General features: G+C 42.1%; 1 protein-coding gene across 1 annotated transcript in view; it reads left to right on the top strand.

Moving 5' to 3' along the window:
• Nucleotides 1-3,057: 3,057 nt before the first annotated feature.
• Nucleotides 3,058-18,405, top strand: part of LOC145391182 (uncharacterized) — a 194,722-nt gene continuing 179,374 nt past the window's right edge. Inside the window, exon 1 of the mRNA XM_080265865.1 lies at nucleotides 3,058-3,178. Within this exon, the coding sequence (XP_080121991.1) occupies nucleotides 3,058-3,178 (121 nt within the window). The remainder of the gene's footprint in view (nucleotides 3,179-18,405) is intronic.

The following is an 18,405-nucleotide window of genomic DNA, read 5'->3' as shown; positions in this document are numbered from 1 at the left end:
GAGAAAAACTGTCATGTGTGGGAAGGCTCCCCATATACAACTCTTCTCTTCTCAACAGGGTGGAGTCAGAGGCTTTTCGTCTCGTTAACTCTCCACCTCCTACTGGCTCCCTTCGCCCTCTCTCTGTTCGCCACATTATTGCATCTTTATCTCTTTTCTATCGCTACTTCAATGGTCACTGCTCCTCCGAACTGAAGCTTGCATCTTGCCACCACTACGGCGGCTGCGTAGCACCCGTTTAGCAACAAACTCTCATCCCTTTTCTGTGCATCCACTAATGCAAGAACTAAACGTTACTCCCAGTCTTTCATGTATGCAACAGGTCGACTCAAGCCCTTTTTTTCTCTGTCTGTATTTTCTACTACTTATGACCTCCAGCCTTTTAAATGCAGTGTGTCCAGGCACCTCGATATCTTGAATTGGGCTCTCTATTATAATGTTTTTATTTTTTCTTAGAGAGAACAATTTACGGGCTTCTAGCCTTTGGTTCCTTCTTCCTTGCACTAAAAAGAAAAAAAAATGAGATGACGTGAGGAGGTTAGGGGAAGGGAGGTGAGAAGGTGAGATTAGGAGGAATGATGATGAGGGCTTAATGAAGCAAAGAGAGGCGTGATTGAAGTGAACCAGTGATGAGGTGAGGTGAGGTGAGGTAAGGTACAGGGTAAGTGAGGGGAAGGATGGGTGAAAACAATGGTGAAGCATTAATGAACTGTCGGTTAAATAATGTGAGATGAGTGAGTGGATGGGCGAATAACATGACTTGACGTGAGATGAGGTGAGGTAAGGAGAGGTGAAATGTGGACGAAGTGAAGGAAGAATATGTTGAGGCAAAGTGCAGGACAAGGGGTGTGTGAAATAAGGGTTGAGAGTGTGTGAGATGAGAGGTGAGTGAGATGATGTGCGTGAGATGAGGGATGAGTGAGATGAGAGATGGGTGAAATGAGAGTGTGTGAAGTGAAGATTGTGTGAGATGTGGGATGAGTAAGACGAGGAGTGAGTACGATGTGAGATGAGTGACATTAAAGGTGAGTGAGATGAGCGGTGTGTGAGGTGATGGGTGAGTGAGATGAGGGGTAAGTAAGATGAGGGGTGAGTGATATGAGGAATGTGTGAGGAGAAGGATGAGTGAGGCTAGGGGTGAGCATGATTAAGGATGAGTAAGATGAGGGGTGAGCTGTGGGGTGTGTTAGATGAAGTGTGTAAGCTTAGGGGTAACTGAGATGACAGGTGAGTGACGTGATTTGGTGAATGAGGTGAAAGGTGAGTGAGATGGGGGATGTATGAAATGAGGAGTGTGCAAGATTAGGGATGGGTGAGATGAGAAGAGACCGAAATGAAGGATGAGTGAACTGTGAGGTGACTGAGGTCAGGAGAGAGTGAGATGAGCGATGAGTGAGACGAAGTGCGAATGAGATGACAACGGAAGCTGGGGTCAAGCAAGGGGGGATGAAGAAGGATGCGTGGGGTGGGGTACAGTGGGAATACAGTGAAGTATAAGTAAGATAGGTAAAATATAGGGCTGTTGAGGTGACATGAGAGGTAAGCAAGGGTAACAGTGAATAAGGTAAGTGAAAGGTGAATGAAGTGAGGAGACTGGAGAGTTAAGCGATGTGCGAGGAGTTAATGTGGCGAAAAGTAAGTGAAATATGGATAGATAAGAGCCACTCGAGATTATATCTATCTATCTATCTATCTATCTGTCTATCTATCTATCTATCTATCTCTCTCTCTCTCTCTCTCTCTCTCTCTCTCTCTCTCTCTCTCTATATATATATATATATATATATATATATATATATATATATATATTTATCTCTCTTTATCTATCTATCTATTTATATATGGATGTATATCTATCTATATTTATATATCTAGCTATCTACTTACACACACACACACACACACACACACACACACACACACACACTGGTGCAGTGGTAACGTTCTCGATTGCCAACTGGTGGACGGGAGTTCGCGCCTCGCTCAGGTAGCGAAAAGTTTCACTGTCCCCCTTGAGCAAGAGGACGCATGTGTGTGTGATGGTCACAGCCTTGCCCTTAGATCGGACTATATGAGCTCTCAGCTCCATTCCGGGAGGGTAAAAGCTGACGATCACGACCACCAAGTGATCCTGACCGACACGGTGAATTACACACACACAAAACCAAATAAAAAATCAGATTATTTCGAGATACCTGGCTTCATTGTGCTTAGGACACTGGGGGACATAAACACTGGAAAAGACAAACAGAGGAAGACAGTTCCAGAGATGACCAGTTGTATGCATGAAAGACTGTGTACGAATATATTAGCTAACTTTTACATCAAATATTTTGACAAAGGTGAGACTATGTAGCTACACCAGCGCTACGTTACCAGTACCACTGTAATCCAGAGGTAATGAAGGAAGAGAGACTCTACAAGAATAGTTGCCACAGTATTGTAACTGTGGAAGAGGCTGCAGGGAGTCAGTGAGTGAAGCTGCTGATACGAAAAGACTTTGATTGCATTCTGTTCAGAAGAGGTGTGAGTTGTACTCCACGCGTGGCCAAGTAAGACCCAAGTACAAAGTTAACAAATGAGATAGAATATAGTCCGTTCAACACACTTAACATCCGTGAAGCTATTTTTGCATGAGGCGTAATGTTCTTTTTTTTACGAAAGAGATAACGAACGAAAGAGATTCTGAGGAAACTGAGAGGTAGTGGTGGCAGTAACGTTGGTGGTGGTGGTGGTGGTGACGGTGGTAGTTGCTCAGAAATCGCTTTCCGTTGGGCAAATGCATTGCGGCCCGATAGGGCTGCGAGTTTCTTGCATGGTCTAGAGGCCTTGAATAGAATGCAGAGAGTTGGTGAAAGGACAGAACCCTGAGAAATATCGCCATTCGTAGCTTACAAAGAACAGTTGCCACCTAAAACTTGAACAATAGAACGATAAAAAGACACTTGTATTGCAGGCACAGAATGAGTGTTAATCCATAGGAAAGCAGTTTGTAAATTTAAAAAACTGTGCCAGCTTTGGCTGAAGGCCTTTGAGATGTCTTGCACAATACCAAAGATGTCACCGACGTCCCCAGGAGAAGATGACCAGGAATCTGAGAGGAATGTGGGCAATCGCCAGTGGACCGTACCTGACAGAACCCATACTGGCGGTCAGAAAGAAGGTTATGAAGGGAGCGGTGCGTCAATATCTTCCTGCTGAAGAGAGGGGAATTGAGGTGTGAGTGAGATGAGGAGTGGATGAACGAGGGGTGAAGGGTGAAAGGGATGAGATGATATGAGATGAACTTGAGTGAATCGAGGTGAGGTGTGGTGAGGTGGGAAGAACTAAGGTATGAGTAACCTGAGGTACGGTGGGGTAAGGGAAGCGAAGAGCCGCGAAGTGATGTGATGTGTGAGGTGAGGTAATGTGATGTGTGAGGTGAGGTAATGTGATGTGTGAGGTGAAGTGAGGTGAGGGGAAGGGAGGAAAGGCAAAGTGCCATATTGTGTGAGGTGAGGAAAGGTGAGGCGTGGGGCGAGGTAAAGTGAAGTGAGGTGGGGAAAGGTGAGGCGTGGGGTGAGGGAAAATGAAGTGAGGTGAGGAAAGGTGAGATGAGGAAAGGTGAGGTTAGGTGAGGGAAGGTGAAGTAATGTGTGAGGTGAGGTTAGGTAAGGCGTGAGGTGAAGAGAGGTGAGGTGAGGTGAGCTAAGGTAGGGTGAGATGAGTTTACGTGACGAGATGTGTTCGGTGAGGTGAGGTGAGGTGAAATAAGGTAAGGTGAGATGAGTTTATGTGACGTGATGTGTTCGTTGAAGTGTGGTGAGGTAAGGTAAGGTAAGGTAAGGTGAGGTGAGGTGATGTGTTGTGGTATGTGAGGCGACGTGACGGCATGTGCGAGGTGAGATGAGATGAGGGGAGGTGTTCTGAGAGGTGCGTGGGAAGGAATCAGGCCATAAGCTATAATCCCTTACTAGGTCACAAAGAGAAGGAGAGAAGTGGGAGAGAGAGGGATGGAGGGAGGGAGAAAAAAAACATGGGAGGGACGAAGTAGAAGGGAAGAAGGGAGAGAGAGGAGTGGGTAGATATTTAGGAAAAGTTGAAGGAAGAGGGGAATGAGTAGGAGGAGAAAAAAGAAGGGAGGTAAATGGAAATGAGACAGGAGGAACAGAGGTGAGGAAGGGAAGGAGGGAGAGGAGGAGGAAAACAAAGTGAGAGGGATGGAGGGAGGGAAAGGCACAGGAATAGAAACAGGGAGAAACTAATGATCAAGCAAAGAGGAATCAGCAGGTAGGGAGGAATGCAGGGAGAGGGAGCGGGAGAGACAAATAAGGAGAGGGAGGAGAGGAAGGTTAAAAGGGATGCAGGAAGGAAACGTAGACTGCAGGAGAAGATGGGCAGGGAGGAAGCACAAAATGAGTACAAAGGAAAGCACACAGCAATATACCTAATGGTCCTCTCAAGGATGCTTGTTACAGAGACGACTATCAGTATGATATCTACTTCTACAAGTTAAAGGTAAGGATAGTAAAGCAAGAAGGATCCCCCCCACCCCCGAAACCCTCCAGTCGATACTGGCAGGAAAAATGTGAAAAGGACCACCATGCAGCATGGAAATGCTGACATGGAAATTTCATAGGGAAGACTGAGAAGGGATAAACTATATTCTGTCCTATTATATCTATACACTACAAGTGTCAATAATTTATAAGTATCATTAATTACATAGTATTTCCCTGCTATAGTTTCACCACGATCTGAAATGCAGAAAAACAGCTTACATTATTATTCAGTCATGAATGTTTTTATCTGGGGATTTGAAGCGAGATACTTATCCAAAAGATTTTTCAGTGTCACCATTGTACTGCAATCAACGACCTCCATGGGCAGTTTATTCCAAATGTTAGCAACATGGTTAGAGAAAAATGCTTGGCTTCATTAGACTGGAAATGCATTCCAATAATCTTATACCCATTACCTCTAATATAGTTCGAATGATCAGTTGTAAAGTACTTGTCAACATCCATATTTTCAGTTCCTTTAATAATCTTGAATACTTGAATCAGATCCCCTTGTAGTCTTCGCTTTGATAGGTTAAATGACTTTGGCTCATTTAATTGCTCCCCGTATGATTTTTTTCCTCAGTCTGGGTATCGTTTTTGTCACTCGTTGCTGCATTTTCTCTAATTTCTTTATATCTTTCCTGAAATACGGTGACCAGAACTGCACACAGAACTGTAGATGTGAACGCACTAGGAAATTGTACAGGGTAGGAATTATATTTTCAGATCAGAACTGAAATGATCTACTAAAAATCCAACTAGTTTGTCAGCTTTCTTTATTGCTTCTTTGCACGTTTACGTTCAGATCATATGTCACAATTATTCCTAGATCTTTTTCATTGTTTACATTCATGAGCTGAAAATAATTCAGTGTATTATTTTTTTTTCATTTTTACTCCCAATATTTAGAACTTTGCATTTATCAGTATTAAAATCCATTTGCCATTTTTCTGCCCAGTTAAGCAATTCATCAAGATCCCTTTGAATCAACATTCATTGCTCTGGGGTATCTGCTCTGTTACCAATCTTCATACCGTCAGCAAATTTTCATATTTTACAAAACACGCCTTCATTAATGTCGTCTATACAAATCAAGAACAACAGAGCACCCAAAACTGAGCCTTGCGGTACTCCACTTATAACATTTTTCCGGTCTGATTCATTACCATTGATTGCAACTCATTGTTTATGCCTGGTAAGCCAGCTTTCAGTCCATCTTAGTACATTGCCACGGATACCATAGATGCTCAGGTTCTCGGCAAGTCGCATATGAGGAACTTTATCAAATGCATTATTTAAATCAAGGTAAACGACATCGACCGAGTTAATGCTGTCGTACATGTTGATTATATCAATGAAAAAATCAAGTATTTTAGTCAGACATGAACGTCTATTTTGGAATCAGTGTTAAGAGTCTTCGATGAAATTTTTCTATTCTAAATGCATGGCCAATTTATCTTTAATTATGGTTTCCAACAACTTGCAAACAACTGATATCAGTCTCATTGGTCGGTATTTGCTGGGTTGAGATTTTTCTCTCTTTTTGAATATCGGAGTTACATTTGCTAATTTCTAACCGCTTGGTACAGTGCCACTTCTGAGAGAGATACTGAATGTATGTGCTAAGAGTTTTGCTATTTCATCTTTTGCCTCCTTTAAGACTATTGGAGATACTCTATCTGGGCCTGGTGTTTTATCTATCCTTAGTTTTTTAGCACATGGAGCACACCTCTCTCACTAGTGATAATTTCTTTGAGTGTGTTGTCTTCATCTACACATGTGGAGGACAATGTTTGGATCAAGCATGAACTTTTTACCGTAAATACTGATGTAAAGAAAGTACTAAGAATTTTAGCCATCTCGGTTTCATTATTTGTACGTTCACCATCTGCTGATACTAGTGGTCCTATTGTTGGTGTTAAATATACCTGTAACTGAAAAATTCTTTGGGGTTTGATTTACTGATGCAATATACATTTCAAGGTTCTTCTTACTTTGCTTTACTAACACTTTAGCATGTTGATGTAAGTTATGGTAAATATCTTTATCCTCCTCATTATTAGTAGCTTTGTATTTCTGATAAGCAAGTTTCTTTGCTGAAAGACTTCTCTTAATATTGCTTTTCCAACATTTTGGCTTAGTACTTTTCACTGGTCTTCTATTATGCATCAGTACTCCTTCTTTAACAGCCTTATTAATGAGTTCTTTGAACTCTGTCTATGTTGTGTATATATTTGTACTTTCAATAATCGGTTCCCATTCATCGCTTTGTAAAGTTAGGTTTAATTTGTGAAAATAGTCCTTCTTTTAGTCAGGGATTTTGTCATAACAAAATTTTGGTCGGTGTTACAGAAAATGAGGTGGAATGTGACTATGTGATGATCACTAGTACTAAATTCTTCTCCTACTTGAGCATTCTGAACTAAGTTTTCTGACATTGCCAGCATAAGATCTAGGATATTTTCTCCATGTGTGGCTTGCTCTACATACTGATATAATGAGCTTTCAAGTACGTTAGTATACAAGTCTAACCTTGTGTGAAGATAAGGGTCCAGTCCATCTTGTTACCAGTAAATTGAAATCTCCAACAATTACAGTATTCTGGGTGTAACAGATTTCCGCCATTTGTTCGTATATCTGATTGTCAATTTTGTAGGACTGGGCTGATGGATGATAAATTAATCCAAATGTCATTTTTCTGCGTGATTCATTTCTGAGCTGAACATAAGTTATATCAATACTGTCATTGGATGGTTTAGGGATTTCAAGTGGATGAAGGTTACTTGTAATACAGTATATAGCAATACACTGTCTCCTATTCCTCCATTCCTCTCATTGCTGAAAATACTGTAACCAGGAATGTTATATTCTGCTATAAAATCTCTTTCATGAGTATTTATCCAAGATTCAGTAATAGCAACAATATCGTACTCATCAACAAATACCTGGGTCTCTAAATCTGGAAACTTATTTCTCAATCTGCACGCATCTACAAGAAAAACTTTAACATTTTCCTTATTCCTATGAGGGTAGTCTGGGGACATTGGCTGTTCCCTGGTTACAGTTTACAGTATGTCAGCATGTCTGTCTGTCCTGAGCGCTGTCCGTTTTTTCTCCAGTAGACTGTATGGCTTCATCCAGGATATGGCCTAATCGCCAGAGCCAACTACATTCAAATGCAGACCATCTTTTGGAAACAAACCCGGCTGTTGGTAAAAGCGTTCCATGCGCTGAAAAAGTCAATACCTTCCTGCTGACAAAGAGACTTTAAACAGTTATTAAGACTGAAGGCCTTACTGTTGAATGTACTGCCAGCTGCAATCCTAGGCATTACCCCTGAAATGATAATAATTTTAGTCTTGGCCTTGTATCGCTGGATCATCATCCAGAATCGTGGTTCGGACCACGTCGTTCATCCTGTATGTATGACTAGTGGGTTATTGGAGGAACCGCTAGTTACCACATCGAGGGCCGCATTGACATCATTAACACCTGTACCGGGAATACAGAAAAGTCTTCTGTTAGGAGGTTCCTTGCCGCAGAATCGTCAACTGGCCTCGGATGATGGTGTCCCCTACTAACCGAACTTCTCGGGGGTTCCTCTTCTACCTATACATGGATCTGAAATTTGTTGTAGGTAGATACTGGGATGATGTTTCGCGTTTACAGTGCCCTCGCTCCGTTTCGCGCTGGTACAAAATCCTGCCCAGAAATGCTATTACCCGCCGGAGGTGGATCCGTAGGGATTCTCGTAAGGAGAAGTGAAGTAAGAGGGAGTTAGGAAGAAGACAAGGTATTGGGAGACAGACAGACAGACAGAGATTAGTAAGGGCCTAGAGAGAAGCCAGTAGAAATTAGAAGGGACAAAAGACGGGAAAAGACTGTGAGAAAAAAGTAAGGAAGGAAAGAAAGGAGAACAAGGAAGAAGGGAGGGAATGAAGAGACATGTAGTGAATAAAGGAAATACAGAGAGAAATAAGAAAGGAGGAAGAGGTAGAGAGAAAGAGAGAAAGATGAAAGGAAAAATGAGGAGAGATGCAAGAGGAGGGCGGGAGGGGGGGGGGGAGGAAATAAGAAAAGGAAGGGAGGAGGAAAAAGGAAGATAAAGGGGAGGATGAGGGGGATGAGAAGGAGAGGAGGAGGAAAAGGAGAGGCAGCGAGAGAATGGAGAGGGTGAAGAGGAAGGATTAGTAGCAAGGGTGCGATGGAGGCAGGAAAGGAAAGGAGGGACAGGGAAGGAATGGAGATAAAACAGGGATAGACTAAGACTAAGGCAGGTAGAGATTAGGAAGATTACAGAATGAAGAAGACACAGAAGAAGAAGGAAGTGACGGATTGGTAGGTGAAAGTGGAAGGAGTAAGGGAAAATAATGGAGGGAAGAAGAGGGAGAAGAAAGAAGGAAAAGAGGAAAGGAGGCTAAGTGGGATATTTGGAGGGAGGAAAGGAGAAGAGGAAGCAAGCATGGAGAAGGTAGGGACGGGAGGAAAGACGAAGGAGAGAAAGAAAGTATGCAGGAAGAAAAGGAAGGAGGTAAGGAAGTGGTGAGAGAAGCGGGCAAGCTGGGAGAGTAAGAGGTAGAGAGCGAAAGAGAGAAACAAGGTTGAGAGAGAGAGAGAGAGAGAGAGAGAGAGAGAGAGAGAGAGAGAGCATAAGGGAAGGTAGGGAGGGATTAAGGAATGCAAGCAGAGATGGACAGAGGGAGAGAAGGAAACCGTGAGGAATGGCATCAAGAGGGGAAGCCAAGAGGGAAGCGGGGGGAGGGAAGCCAGAAGGGAGGGAGGGAGGAAGGATGTAGAATGGGAGGGGGGAGAGAAGCAAACTAGGAGGGAGGAAAGAAGGAAGGAAACAGCACTGTGAGGAAGGAACGGAGGGTAAGTAGGAAAGAGAGGATGAAAGCAGGGAAGGAGGGAGGGAGGAGAGAGAAAGTAGGTAGGGAGAGGGAAAAAGAAGGCAGTAGGAAAACAAGGAGGAGGCGTGGGAGGGAAACAAGGAGGGAGAGAGGGAAGCAGGAAGGGAGGGAGGAACTTTCACCCTTTGTTTGGTATACGAGGCTCCAACGGGCCAAGTTTTACCCATTAGCGGCTCTGTCCTGTGAGGGTGAGACACGGATGAGGAGGAAGGTGAGGGAGGTAAATGAGTCAGGGAGCAAGGTAAGGCAGGGGAGTATGTGAGTCATGGAGGTAAGGCAGGGGGTAAGTAAGGTAGAAAAATGAGTCAAGGAGGTTTACTTGGTTTACGAAAAGATTACGAAAAAATATCTTTTCAGCAGCACGATCAACAATGTGAAATCCAAATTCAAGGTTACTTCATTTCGAATTGTTTGAACTCATAGCCTTTAATAACTCGAAGGTCACAGGCAGTAAGAAAGACAGGCTGAAGATCTAGAGTTAGTCAGTTGCATATTATGTCAAAGACTGATGACTGATTTTTCTCTTCTTGAGTTTGATAGGAAAGGGTGAGACACTGTAGCTAGATGGGTGCTGCATACCCGTCGTAATGGGGGAGAGCAAGAAGATAATTCAGAAGAACGGTAACCAAAATGGTGACAGAAAAGAGGGAGAGATGCAACACTGTGGTGAGGAAGTAGAGGTATAAGGTCAGTGAGAGGAGGAGAACTGATGACACAAAAAGGCTTTAACTCCATCTTCTTTACAAGTACTGTATGTAGCAAGCACTCCATGCAAGGGAAAATAAGACACGTCGACTGTAGGTAAGTAACTGCCCCCATGGAGTTGTCCCATAACTTCCTTGCACCATTAATGTTGTGTCTGCGTTTGACTGTGTTTTGTGTTATGCAGTGCTCCATAATGTGGCTAATGTTGAGTGGGCATACTATACAAATGGGGCACATGTCATATGTGATTCTAACCAACTCTCATTCAAGCTGGTGACTGAGGTGCTTTGGGTTATGTCCTGATGTAAGTCTAGCTAGTTGAGGTTGATTAGTAATATTTAAGTATACCTCTGATGTTTTGATGTCAGGAGTGGGGACTTACATTATAGTATTCAGATTGAGGTGGTGTTGTGTTCTGTGCACGAACTGAGTATGTAGGTGTTTTTTTATTGCCAGTGTTGCATTGTTTGCAAGTGAAATGTTGCTGAAGAGGGTCTGCTAATAGATGCTTGGTGATTGCGTTATGTGCATAGTTTTGTTGTGTAGCATTGTCATTCAATGGCAAAAATGTTGTGTGCAAGAGCAGGCTGTCGCATAGAGCTGTCTGCCTCCCATGCTAAGATATTCTCTAAGAGGGAGGACTTTGTTTTCAAAGCGTAAGCGAGCTGTGGGGATGGTATTGGTGAGCAAGTGATGTTGCAAATAGTGTTCTTCTATAAGGTCGCCAAAAGTTGTAGTGAATGATAAATAAAATGGGGGCCCATGTCAGGGAGGCATACAACATTATAAATCTGATGTACTATTTCTTGAGTATGGAGATTGTTTCTTTTTGTTGCCCAAAGACCCTGTAATTGTCGTCGGTGCATTGAAATAGGGTATGCACCGTCACTTTTTGTCATATATGTGATCCATGGAGGTGAGTCCAACCTCATATGCTACTCCAAGGGTCTTAGAAGAGAGGGTGTGTGGCACTGGTATATTGTTAAATATGCTATTAAGGGTGTACCTGTGCTCATGATTGTTCCTGGTGATAAGTTTTGTAGACGATTTGACTAGCGATCGCCAGCCTGTTGTGCTTGAACCATGCCTGATATGTGTTGAGGGAGTCTTCTTGCAGGGCACAGACTGTGTCTGCAATGTTGTGTCGCTGTTATGGTAAAGTCTGATGCACAGAGGTAATATCTATGGGCGGTTGGGATTGAGAAGTTGCACGCTTGTATGGGGTGAAAAATGTAGGTAAAAAACTGAGCCCTGTGGAACTCCATTAGGGAAGTTTCGTGTTCGTGATGATTTACCTTAGTGTGTAACATAAGTTTGTCTGCCAGATGAAAAGTGTGCAAGGGAACATTTGGCACTGTTCTCCATATTTCTGTTGTAGATTATGGTGATTTGCATTGGAGGATGTCATCAAAGACTCTAATGATGCCTACTACTGTAAGAATTGTACTCTATGCAAGTCTGGTAATGTTGGTGCAGTCAGATACATGTTGTGTGAGGCTGGGTAGTAAGTGTTTTTTGGCGTGTACTATTCCAAAGTCGTGCTGAGGAGAGCAAGAGGGACTTGAGGAGTGACTTTGTTAAAAAACAGGCATTCATTTACCTTGGATGGTGTGCTGAGTAGCGTTATGGGTCTTTTCGAAGGTGGGTGTGTTGAGTTTTTATTTAATTTAAGAACAGTGATGATTGTTCCCTGTTTCCAAATGTTGGGAATGCTCCATTATGTTTATGAGTACTTGCTGATGTTTTTGAGGGCTTGGATGACATGAGTTCCCGGTATAGTTTGCTGATGACATCCAGCCCTGTGCTTGTAGAGTTTTGTTTTCTTGATAATGTTACATGCCTGTTCTTAAGTGGAAGAGGTTATGTTGTGGTCAAGTGGAAACAATTGCCTATACATATTAAGTATATTTATAGACTCAATGTGTTTTGGTGTAGATGACTTACTTTTGTGTAGTGGTGCTGGAGGTAAAGGAGAGGCAGTGGGGTTCTAGGTCGTACTTGTCTGTGATATAGCGATTCTCTTAAGTGTTTTATGGAGGCAAGAGGGGTCTGTCGAATAGGTGAAGGTCGTTACGAGGGTATGCCAGTTTTCCTTTTTCTTTGTCCCAATTTTGTTGTTAATCTCATTGTTTAGTTGTTGGGGCCTTGTCATGGTGTGTGTGTGTGTGTGTGTGTGTGTGTGTGTGTGTGTGTGTGTGTGAGAGAGAGAGAGAGAGAGAGAGAGAGAGAGAGAGAGAGAGAGAAAAGGGGGTGATCTGACTGTGTTTGAGTCGCATTGCTTATATGAGGCGAGTAGTCTCTGGTGTAAAGTTTGGGGTGTTGTACCTTCTGTGTTTCGTATAATATGTTGTTTTTCTGTGAAAAGTATGTTATTGTCAAATTTCATGGTGTGTCTGTCAGCGATGGTGAGTGAATAATGGTCGTTTACAGTGCTGAAGTGTTGTTCTGCTTCTTAGGTGAATTTGTCCTGTTTCTTTCTTTGTAGTTCGTGTAAGTAATGTGTAATCGCTGTGGTTTGGACTGTATTCCTGTGATGATAACAGTATGGAGATGTTCTGAAGGGAGTTTTGGTTCTGTCCTCCAGGTGATGGTGAGTGAATGTGGCGGCAAATACGAGTAAAAGTGATGACTGGGAATGAGGGGGAACGGTGTGTTTTGTGCGAGATGTATGTTGTGGGTGTCACTATGAACAAACCTGTTGTGATACAGTACTGAGGTCTCGGCAGTTGTTTTTACACTGTTAGTACCAGACTGTGTTGTTATCGTTAAAGACCCCAGCAATTATAGAGTTCAGTATCTGTATTAAAGGGAGGAGCTGAGGGTTGTGTAGCTCTGGTATGACGTGGGAGGTGTCAGGGGAAATGTAAAGCTTAAAAATGTTAATTTGTTGGTGAAAAATTTTGACAATAATTGACTCTACTTGTAATGTGATGTCGTTCTGGAAAAGTGGTTGTGTTGTTTGTGGTGTGTCTTTGAAGCGAATTGATGTATGAATTTACTTGATAAAGAGTCCTCCACAGCCACCAATTCTGTCTGAGCGGATGTGTGAACAGCGACTGATGTGTGAGGTTTACTGTGTGTGTGTGAGCTTTGTTTCATATAGAAATACAGTGTGTATGTTGTGTTTGTGAAGATTTTTAGATTGTTGTGTTTTGGTGAAGAGGTCTTCGACATTTATCTGTAATATGCATTGTTGTGTGCATGTTTAAGGTGTCATGCATCTAGTGTGGGTCTGTTTTGTAGTTATAGTGTTTGTGCTCAGGGACTGAGTTGTGTTGGCAGTGATTGTGTGAACAGGATGGTTATTGGTGGGGAAGGGGGGAATTGTTTTTGGTGTGGTAGAAGGAGTGTTTGTGGAGGTGCTGTACTTGTCACATACCCATGGGCTGTGGTGTTATATGATATTCCAAAATGTAGTTCATGTAATGTGGGTCCACTCTCTGTAAATTTACCCTGAACAGATCCACGAGTACCTCATGTGTTTGAGATGGTTAGGGAGCAAACAGGGTGAGTGTATCGTGTTAGGGGCCTGGGATTGTTCTCAGTGTTTCCAGCAAATGTGAAAGGGGTGAAAGTAGACCTCTGGATAAGGAACGGCTAGGGAGCAGGGAGCAGCTGCCATCACAAGGGAGACGGCGCCCTTCCAGGCTGACCGACTTCCTCCTCACAGGACACAGGATAGGTCGGGAAGGCTCCACTCCAAGGCATAAATTGTAGTTGGTTCTCCTCAGCAGGAGTGCACAGAAAAACACAGATAGGCTCCTGTTGATCACCACATTGTTAGTAATTTAGGGTACTGAACCAGTGTGTCCAGAAATGTCTTTTTTATTTTATTCTTTCATTTCCTGAGAAAGTTACTCAGTTTAGGGTAGATGTTTCGAACTGGTGGGTTAGATAAAGCAGTGATAAACCTCTTTATTTCTAGTGGTCATTCCTAAGATTAATAAAATTGTTTGGTGGAAACAAGAATCGGGTAGGAGATCAACTGCATTCAAAGGGTCAAATAACCGACAGAGATATTTCAGCACACCGAACCACTGTGAAGCTTTTCTTGTAAGAGATGTTACGTGATCAAAGACATAACATTAGACAAAGAGGCACCAGCAGCACTAATGTATGATGGAGGCGTGAGTTGTGTACTGAAACCCCAGTCTGAAATAAGAGACGGATCAGAGGCATGCCGATGCCTCAGCCATTGATTCTTGTAATAATGGTTCTGATAGTTGCTGTGAAAAGTTGGTGGATAAGTTAAGACTGAAGTCATCAGTACATTGGTGGATAGAGTTATTAGTACAGCTCAGAAGTTCTTTGAGTAGATGAATAGACTGACCAATAAGAAACACTACTACTGACAACTTAGATCTGTGGCCATCGAAAGCTGCAGCTGTAGGACTGCTGGAGAAAAACAAGAGATGGAAGCATAGAAAGACGGTTGAGTCAGTAGGAGAGCAATTTGGAAATTTAATATATGTATTTTATTGTGCCTTACTTTACACTCATCGCCTTCTACAATCTTAGTCGCATATAACACTTTCATGTCATAACTCGCCTTCATGAACACGTTCCCTAATTCCATTCTTTTGCCTTTATCATTTATAAGCCTCAAAATCCTCACATCCACGCAGGCCTGCCTATTCCTTGACCGAAGAATCCCTAATAACCTCTCCCTTTTCACCATCGCTTATGGGGCGATTACAGAGGCAGCGTTTCATCTCCTGTATCCTAGATAATGATGATAAGGTTACCATCTAATATGAATTAATGAACTGCTGGAGAGCAGAAAAACATTTAACTGGATATTCATTGAAGAATTACTAGCAGGTATCATTACATGGAGAACAGTCCTACATGACAGTCTGTTCTAACACGCAACACCTCTGTCATTACATGACGAAGTCACACAACAGTCTTGAGCCCATAAAATAAATCGCCACTTAAACAGTACCAGACCTTCTTCGACCACATCCTACCACCGGACATACCAACACTAACAGTAGAGAAACGCTTACATGCTCGTTACTGCACATGCAGGATAACTTAGCCCTCGATCGAAACACTTTACAAGTTTCTCTTGTTACATCACGCATCAGAGGTATCCTTAAAAAGAACTGACGGAGTACACCTAGCTAGGCTTAGATCAGGACACTACCGAGCCGTACTGAGTTATTGGCTAGATTTCAGTTGGATGAAGTTACAGATGATACAAGCCCCACTTGCAGAACAGGTTAATACAGCATAATTAACGTAATGATGCACCTCACAGCACAAGCCACACTAAAACGCAGACACAACTCCATCTATGAGGAAAACCGATGGTACAGTTGCTTCCTAAAGTTTCTTTCACCATGTTGTACCTCCCTACAAGATGTGGCACCGTCGCGGTAGTAACGGCACCGTCGCAGTAGTAGCGTATATGACGACAGACGCGAGTGGCGGGTGTGTATGCCAGACATCATAATAGTAAATAAATATAAGAATAATGAACATATAACCAAAGTTAACAATAATGTTAGAGTGTATTCATTAATACAAAATAGCAATAGGAATGTAAGTACAAGCATAATGATGCGAAAAATAACCCTGAAGGTTGTTGCAGGCATAGTCATCATACATCAGCTACCCTTACCAAACCGTATTAAATGTGAAATCTGGGGTGTTAAGTTTGTTTCTGCAATAACCTTCATGATATATTTCTGTTATGATTTTACATTAACATTCCTATTTGTATTACATATTAAACAATACATCCTAACATTATTATCATTGGTTATGTGTCTATTACTCCCGTATTTATTTGCTATTATCACGTCTGGCATAAACATCCGCCACTCACGTTTGTCGTTCTAGTACGACTTATCGTTCATGCATAGATACGTGTTTACGCTACTACTGCGACGGTGCCACATCTGACGGGAGCTGTTTTATAGGAGAAAGGAACTTTGAGCGACAACTGTACAACCCAATAATGGCATTGCGTATTTGTGATGGAGGGGTCTACTGGGGCAGACTCGCCAGGCTTGAACAACATTAAAAGTAAATAAATGGAGTGAGTTGATGCTAAGCAGTCTCATCTATTAGTAACCGAGGCAGCACTTACTATGTAGGGATAGCCTAAGCTTCTATGGCGTAACGTTCGTAAGGCATAAGGGCCCCGTGCATGAAATCACTTGTGATGCACCACTTTATGCGTACGGAATAAGAGACCTTCGCTCTTTAAGTGCAAATCCATTTGCAGAGTGATTCGCAAACTCGGGTCGCAAAAATATCGATTTTGTTCTTTCTCCCGTCTTTATTTCTTTCCCTCCACCTTTCTTTCTTATCGGTCATGACTCCTTAACAAGAAGTCGTACATGAGCGTGCTTTGCAGCAAAAAGCTTCGTAACAGTTGGGGATGTTTGCTACTTATGTAGAGCAGTATTCAAGCATCAGTTGCAAGTTACTCGTACAACTTAAAAGCATTTTATAGCACTCGATCATCTTTTCATGTATATAAAATTCCACGGACTCGTGTTGCCCCATTCCACGTAAGGCTAAACCAAAGAGTTTTAGATCTATGGTAGAACATTGGTGTAGGGTATAATACAGGTCCATGGAGAAAATAGGTCTTCTAGAAAACTAGGTCCATGGTGAACTTTATAGTTCCATTGGGTAAAACAGATTCTTGGGGTAAAATAGATCCACGGGGGAAAATGGGATCAAGGGGGAAAATTCCAGTTAGGAAAATTGTTCCTTTGGGAAATATAGGTCAAGGAGAGAAATAGGTCCAAGGAAATTGGATCCATTTGGATAAATAGGTTCACTGAGAAAATAACTCTGAGAGGTAAAATTAGTCAAGGCTGGGGGAAATTGCTGGGTGGAGATTGGCACCTAGAGGGAGTAGCCAAAGACGGGTTTATGTGCCAGTAGTAAGTAATATGTATTTGGTAACTAGATTTTATTAAATAATTCATAAACAATAAAACAATATTATTATTTGTTCTAGAATTATTGTTAACGGCAGGAATAAAAAAACAAAACATTAGGGGTGGGAGAAGGTTCAGAGTTTTATACTCACTACTACATTCCACCAGATACGTTTTGTGAGTACAGTGTGGAATGTAGTAATGGGTATAGAACTTAAGCTCTAGTTTTCCTTCTGATCGTCCTAATACTGCTGTTGTAGATGGCTATGGTTCCTCCTTCAGAGCTATCATGTGATGTTTTTTAGGGTTCTTTCCTGTCAACATCTTTCTTTTTTCTATTCATCAGTTATCTGAACAATATATCTAGCCTTATCCATCATACCCTGGTAAACCACCTGTTACACTTCTATCCGCTTTTAACAGCATCCACCATAACACCTGCTTCAGCAGTCCCTGTAGTAAGCTATGGCACACCTAGTTTCTGACTTGGGTATTACTGTTTATAAGATTGAGGGAAAGGAATCCTTATTGATTTAAATGCATCAGAGACAAATAAATTTTAAAAAATCCATACATCTTCCAACTTTCCACTGGAATATCTCTTAATAATCAACAATACCCAACTCAGTCCATCGTCATGTCTCCTGTTTCATTTTTCTACATGGGTATACACTCTTGGAGGAATGATGAAGGATAAATTCATCTTACAATTTGGTAGGGGGAATATCCGGACCTGTACAAGTCATTCTATCAAAAAATGGTAAGTTAAATCAACAATTCCCTCATTTCACTTACTGTCGTTACACAGAAAATGCATTTATTTCGAAATCAGGAAACATACGACAGTAAAAATATTACGTTACAAACTGAAAGTTGATTGTACGTAGGAAGCTGAGATTTTAAAATGAACGACTGCTGATGGTGCAGTGGTGTCACATATGGCTACAAGTAACGAACTTGTTCTTGTGCTACCGTACCCACTTCGACACTTCATCCACCTGAATACAGTTTATATACAAACAGTTGTATAAACCCCTTTCCCTCGATGGTGGTCTTCTCGTCTCTCTACATCTAAATACTCTCTAGTTTCAGAAGTTATTCCTCGCCAGGAGAAAGTGAATTTCGGCAAATGATTCTTTAAACGCTTCAGTTTCTGCCCCACACACATACTCGTATTTGAGACCAATTGTAGCCTACATAACCAGGTTGCACCTTATCTGCCTGCCGAGTCCAATAAATCGCGCTAATGAATCAGGAGTAAGGGCAATTAATAATGTCCAGGGAATTACTGTCCAATCATGCATACGTCTACGGCAGGGAAAGTAGGCTATTGCAGACGGGAATGTA

The sequence above is a fragment of the Coenobita brevimanus genome, chromosome 2, assembly GCF_032717465.1.
Source record: "Coenobita brevimanus isolate Jiangsu-jjx chromosome 2, ASM3271746v2, whole genome shotgun sequence".
Lineage (NCBI taxonomy): Eukaryota > Metazoa > Arthropoda > Malacostraca > Decapoda > Coenobitidae > Coenobita > Coenobita brevimanus.
The sequence above is the reverse complement of the archived record's forward strand: the minus strand, read 5'-3'. Positions and strand labels throughout refer to the sequence as shown.